Genomic DNA, 6,576 nt, shown 5'->3' on the forward strand with positions numbered 1-6,576 from the left:
AAAAAAAAAAAAAAAAAAAAAAAAAAGTCACCAAAGACAAAGAACCACTGGAAATCATTAATGAAGCAGATCAAGTCAAGAAAAAAAATCTTTGGAGGGATCATTTAAAATTAGCATCATCATTTATCACTATCTAAGTCTGATTTTCTGATGCAGCACACATGGAGTAAGCAGAATTTTTCTTCTAGGAGAGATGATCAGATATTTTAGAAGCCTCAAAACTTAAGCAGCTGCTCAAGTTGGCCTACCACATCAAAAATCAAATGACATTTTGTTCACATATCATAAGCTTCCCTCATAAACATGAAGAAATTTGAAATTTAAATGCATGATTGTGAATGAATGCTAAATGATAAAGAAAAAATCACTTGACAAGACAAAGATGCAAACAATTATTAAGAAGTTGCCAAAACTTAAGCAAAAATTTAAGCTGAAACTGAAGCCAATGGAATGACCATTACCTGCTCTAAAAAATTCAAGGATCGGATTGTCTCCTGACCAATTCATTACAAGTCAATTATCTGATGCAAAAAGTTTTCTTCATATAATTCTGGCTTTTCATTTTCCCGACTAAAGTAAACAAGAACTGTTTTACGTATATTCTGATGTGTAGGACAGATACTCCTCAAAAAAAATGTGAGGGAAGGAAAAGAATGCCACTCAATATGCTTACAGAAGGCGGCTTCATAACCATCTAAGAGAAAACAACTATTTTCCACCCCTTGAACTTCTATTCTATTCGCAAATCTCAACGGAGTTGAGTTCATCTGTTCCTGAGTTCTCTCCCTCTCTCCCTTTTTTCTTTAACATAAAGGAAATCTTAGATAATAATATAATTGTGAAACCTCACAAACACAACACTAACTCTCTGATACTTAAATATTTACACCTCACCATGATATGCAAATACAAGTTAATCCATTTTATTACCCAACTCACCAGTCACATAGAAGGTTTCTCAAATCCTTAAACAACATCATTACAATACCATTACTTGCTTCCTGTTAGAATGATCAACATCTAACAGACACCATCTATGGGTCCCTAAACCCGAACATATTATAATTCCATCACAGCCACAAATTCATTATGTGGTATTCAAACAGTGACCTTACTTGAACAGAATCAGTTCTCTAGGTTGTACAATTCAGTCCAGAAGTTCTAAAAATTATGTCATGTTCGAACAGAAAACAGCACTAATCTATCAAGTGATATTTTCTTCCTGGATGTGAACGTAAACTTAATGAATTATAAAAGAATACAATGCCTCCCTCCAATAAAAGTGTATACTAGAACTAGCATAATAGGATCTAAATCTGCATTCTACACAATTACCTACATAGACAGATTTGAAGGGAAAAATTCCTAGATAAACAAGCCAGCAGTTGTTTAACAATCTTTGCAAGGAAAGTGAACCTTCATACAAATTTAGGCAGAAAATATCTTCCGGAGCTATTAAAAAACATGTTCACTTGGCTATTTTTCCACTGGTCTAAAATTTAAAATAAATAAATTTAAAACCTTAAAATAAGAAAGTTAAATTATAATTTTAGTTCATAAATTTTCAAGGTTGTATCTAATAAGTCCTGAATTTTAGTATGTGTTTAATAAGCTCCTAAAATTTCAATTTTGTGGTTAATAGGTCCATAAGCTGTGGTTAATAGGTCCATAAACTTTCAATTTTGTGTCTAATAGGTCCCTAAATCTCTAATTTTGTGACCGATTTGACATTTATAAAAAATTCAAGAACCTATTAGACATGCAATTGAAAGTCCATTTACATATTAGGCCTTTTTAAAATTAAAAGTTCAGGGACCTATTAAGTACAATTTTGATAGTTCGACTAAACTAGTAATTTGACCAAATTAAAAATAATATTTGAAATTTTAAGCAAGTAAATTATAAAGCAATTAGTAACCAATAAAATGGTAATCGAAGAAATATGGAATAAGCATCATACTTTATCGTGGACCCTCCTTTGCCAATTATAGCTCCACATGAACTGTGGGGAACAATTAGTCTCACTTTTGTTCTTGGTTCAACATCATCTCCTTCTTCAGCATGAAGCTACCAGCAAACAAAATTTTTTATCAGTCACAAATAATGAACATTTAAATTCAAGAGTGAACTTGAACTGCTTAGAGATTACCTCGCTCAACAACTTAGCAAGAACAAGATCCATGGCCTTCAGTATTTCATTTATTGTTCCAGATACCATAATGATCCTATCGGTGGTTCCAGGGAAAAATTCATGATTCCGTGACAATTGGATTCGTGCACCAGACTGTGACTGGAAATCGTTAATTGTTGAACCACCTTTCCCAATTACAGAACCAGCAGCAGCATTTGATACAAGAAACCTAATGTATGTGCCCTTTTCCATATTATCTGAAAATAGCAATTATGATGAGAGTGAAACACTATCCGTAAGCAGAAATGGAAGAAAATTGGATATTTAACCACAAAATTGAATAGGCATATACGCATTATCAATTGGAAAATGTAGTTAGATCTTATTCATAAATTAATCTAGAAGGTTGAGATGTGACAGAGCTAAAGCCTTCGATATAAATCATAATCGTGCCTTATAAAGAAACATACACGTTACCATACTAGATGGTAACATAGAATCTCACTTATAAGTTCTTAATTTTCACATTAAATTTTACATAAGATTCTTTATAAACATTACTGATGAAAAGGAACTGAGAAATGGTTTTATCTATGTTTCAATCCCTATTATAATAAATCAACGCACAAATACTCATTGAGGCGAGTTCAGAAATTCAAATTAGAAGTACATGTAAAAAAACAAGTTCGTTAAACCAAATAAGCTTTCCACATCCAGCTGCCTTCACGAAATTATAGAAGAACCGACGGTTGAAAAAGAGTTTGAATACTCTTCTGAAACAAACATGAGACTACTCATGTTTCTACTCGCTGTCCATCACCAAATATAGCGAACTTTTGACTATTATGACACACACCGGGAGATGCAGTGCGTTTTTTGTATCAATATACGGATGAATCGGTGGCAGTGGCACTTCAAAAAAAATGACAACGGCTTCCCAATTCATTCGGTCAACTGTAATAAATCTCAATAAAGCAACACTTCCTCACAAAAAATAAAAAAAAAATAAAATAAAATAAAACCTGCCAGGAGCCACACTCTCTTTTTCTAAGCTTTGCAGGCAAGGAAGCACAAGTGCAGACCATTGGAAGTCGAAATTGCACGATTAATCATTTCCTCGGCCGTCACAAATAAATCAAGCATAACACACAAAGCTAGGGTTTCATTTCCAACCAGAAAAGGTAAAGAACAACGTAGGACAAAAAAAAAATAAACACACAAATTGCATAATTCCACAAACAAACCGATCTGAAACAAAAACACTCGCATACAAGAACAGCTCCAAGCATTAAAAAAAAATCACACAAAACAGCGAGAGTAGGGATCAAATTTTCGAAATGAGAGTAAAATAGAGATTGAAATCAGATCAGATACCTGAGTTAGGAGATTTTGGCGGCGGTGGAGATCGCTTCGCAGGAGCCTCAGGAGACGATACGTATGAAGACTCCGTAGACTCCATTCTCTTTCCTCCTCCTTCACGGCGGCGGCTAGAGAGAGAGAGAGAGGCGTTGCAGAGCAGTTGAGAATTTGAGAAGAGGATGTGGCAGAGCGCTCGCAAAAACTCGACTCGTTCAGCACCAAACCCAAAATGGAAGCTCGAGTTGAAGATGCAGTTATGATTTTATTTTATAATTTCTTTTTTTATTTATCTATTTATTTATTTATCAGATCGTTCTAAATGTAAGTTGTTCCTTTTTTAATATAAATAATAATAAATAAATAAATAAATAAATAATTTTTTGGGGGCGTTTGGAGCTGGACTTGAAAAGAGAACGGTGAGCTGTGAGTAGGGAAAGTCAGTCCCAACTACCCGCCTCTGTGCCCACACCCTTATCTATGAGAACGTCAATCTTTACCCACCAAAACCGCTCCATAACCTCCTCTTATCTAAATTAGGGTTACATCCAATTTCAGTTTAAACGCTCGTATCTATCTCAGACACCTTAATAAAACTATGCATTTATGAGTTGTTATATTTTTGGGAATTTTGGATTGCGTTGTATGTCCTCATCGGTCGTATCATGATACTTGTCTATCTCGACCCTCACGCGACCTGGTGGGTGCCACTTGCATGTCACCTTCTAGCCGACTGCTCGTAGGAGTCACAACCTACTGTCTTCTTAGTGCAGCTGTAATGTGTGTCTTTCTCGATCGCATCATGACCCTAGTCTGTCTCGATTCTCACATGACCGGCCCAATGCCACTCGCGTGTCACCTTCTGACTCATTGCTCGTAGGGGTCACAATCTACTGTTTACATTCAACTTTTGTCTCGACTTTTAAGGCTACAACTCATTTGGTATTGTTTATCAATTTCTTGGCCGATTTGCAGCTTTAACGGTCTTTCTTGCTTATATTACACCGTCTACGTAAATTTAGTGGAGCTCATTTAATTTCTTGTCAAGTTAGGACCACTGAATTTTGTCTAGTTGTCTTATGCTCACTTTGTAGCTTCTGGGCTCACCTAAAAAATAGCTCGGACTTCATAGGTTAATTTACCGTTTGATTATTGAAATATTGACGAGTGTTAGATTGAGTAAACAACGTTCACCTACATTAATTAATTAATTAACTTTAAAAACATTTAACCTCGTATTAAATGTAATGTTTAATGATAGTTGATTTTAGTAAATTCAACTAATTAAAGCTCATCAATGAATATAATGGTTAATCAAGATTAATAATTTTTTTATTTCAATGACTATTAGATAAGTCTTTACCCTTCTATATTGGGTCAGTACGAGGGTGTATGACCGTTCTAAGATGAAAGCATGTAAAAGGGGTTTAGAACGGGCATGCAACCATGGACAACACGTCCTGAACAAGGAAGACCGAGATTCTGTCACGCGGGCATTGACAACATGCATGACCGCGACATCCTCCCTCGCAAGACTAGGACATCTGTCATGCTTGTCCAAAGCAAAGCCGAACTCAGGATTAATATTCTCAATTAGAAAATTAATAAATAACATATTTTATGGTACAGTCTTATAAAGATGTATTGTTGTGATTAGTAGCTCATATGTCTTTACATGAACGATTTTGACCAAATCATTTATCACTATTACAACGTCTATCATATCGATAGTACGGTCTAGATACGATGACAAAATCTTATCATATATTATACTCTTACAATTTTTTTTATGACTACTATATATTATTCACAATAACACGAATAACCTTTTATTTTTATACAATTAATATTTTAAATAAAACAATCGACCACGTAAGTAATCATCAAATAGTCAAATATCAATAATAAGATTTATGTTGTGTTATGTCGGTCAGCTTTTAAATATTATATTCTAGCATCTATTTTAATTTCAATGCTTAATTTCTCGTAATTAATTCAACAAAGGCACGAACACGTTTGGAATTCAAGTTGGTTAATTAAATTAATAAAGGATATTAATAAATTCATTAACTTTTTGAAAAATTAAAATTTATATTTTATATCTAATAAATTTCAAAATTTTAAAAAAATGTTTCATTTCGTGATTGATAGGTCAATTTTAATTTGATTAAAAAATTTATTAGACAACAAAACTAAAAAAAAATTAATATACTTTTATTTTAAATATAAATTCGTGGGTTAATTTAAAAAGGAGGGAATATTTTGAATCAATAATTTATTGAAAGAGTCTCAACAACCAGAGCTCAGCTCCAACCTCCCAACTTGCGCAATGGCGGGGAATTTTGAGGTATTGACCCACAAATTCCGGTTCGTTGCATGTTCTAGGGATCCGATCGGAGCCTGTAATTAATTCGCGAGGGTCAATTCGGAGTTCGGTTTCATACGGTTTTTTTTCTTACCCTAGGTACTGTGAATTGATCGAATTTACGTCGGGGAGTTCTATGAAGTTCGCGGCCAATCGGTTCGAGATCTTCTCTGGCAAGGTTGCAGGATGTTTTAATATATAAATATATATATATTTCTTCTGAATTTTTTAGTTTCTAGTTGTTTCTGATATATTCTGGTGTTTGATTTTGTTGTCTTCGTTTTTTCTTCTGTGACAGCTCTAGGTTTTGGCAATGGCAGCCTCGAGGAATGGTCAAATTGATGGCTGAGAATCGGTAAATTGGGATTTTCATTCATTTTTCTTTACAACGAAACATGAAATTGACTGCGTGTTTTCTTTAATTTTGGAATAGTTTGAGGATTTGACTTGTAACCGCCCCTTCACCACTACTAGATATGGTATCTTTAGGCTTTTCCTTTTGGACTTACCTTTGAGGTTTCCACGTCCTTATAAATAATCCTTCGTTCTCCTTTACAATCGAAGTGGAATCTCACGCTCAAACCCACGCTAGCAGATATTGTCATCTTTGGGCTTTTCCTTTCGGACTTACCCTCAAAAGAGGTATCCACAAAAGAGGTATCCATGGGCTTTTCCTTTAGAATTTACCATCAAAAGAGGTTTCCACGTCCTTATAAATAATATT

The 6,576-nt window shown here is 34.3% G+C and overlaps 1 protein-coding gene and 1 long non-coding RNA gene across 2 annotated transcripts in view; one reads left to right on the forward strand and one right to left on the reverse strand.

Annotated features, from left to right (window-relative positions):
• LOC111449694 (protein BTR1) overlaps nt 1–3,743 on the reverse strand; it is an 8,266-nt gene extending 4,523 nt beyond the window's left edge. The window contains exons 1-3 of the mRNA XM_023089700.1: nt 3,506–3,743; nt 2,150–2,388; nt 1,961–2,067 (exon numbers count right to left, since the gene is read on the reverse strand). Of these exons, the coding sequence (XP_022945468.1) occupies nt 1,961–2,067; nt 2,150–2,388; nt 3,506–3,590 (431 nt within the window). The 5' untranslated portion in view covers nt 3,591–3,743. The remainder of the gene's footprint in view (nt 1–1,960; nt 2,068–2,149; nt 2,389–3,505) is intronic.
• Nucleotides 3,744–5,747: 2,004 nt separating this feature from the next.
• On the forward strand, nt 5,748–6,345 carry LOC111449696. Its single transcript, XR_002711703.1, has 3 exons — nt 5,748–5,834; nt 5,952–6,030; nt 6,151–6,345. It is a non-coding gene; the product is annotated as an uncharacterized LOC111449696 (long non-coding RNA).
• The last annotated feature ends 231 nt before the right edge of the window (nt 6,346–6,576 follow it).

The sequence above is a fragment of the Cucurbita moschata genome, unplaced genomic scaffold, assembly GCF_002738365.1.
Source record: "Cucurbita moschata cultivar Rifu unplaced genomic scaffold, Cmos_1.0 Cmo_Scf00011, whole genome shotgun sequence".
Lineage (NCBI taxonomy): Eukaryota > Viridiplantae > Streptophyta > Magnoliopsida > Cucurbitales > Cucurbitaceae > Cucurbita > Cucurbita moschata.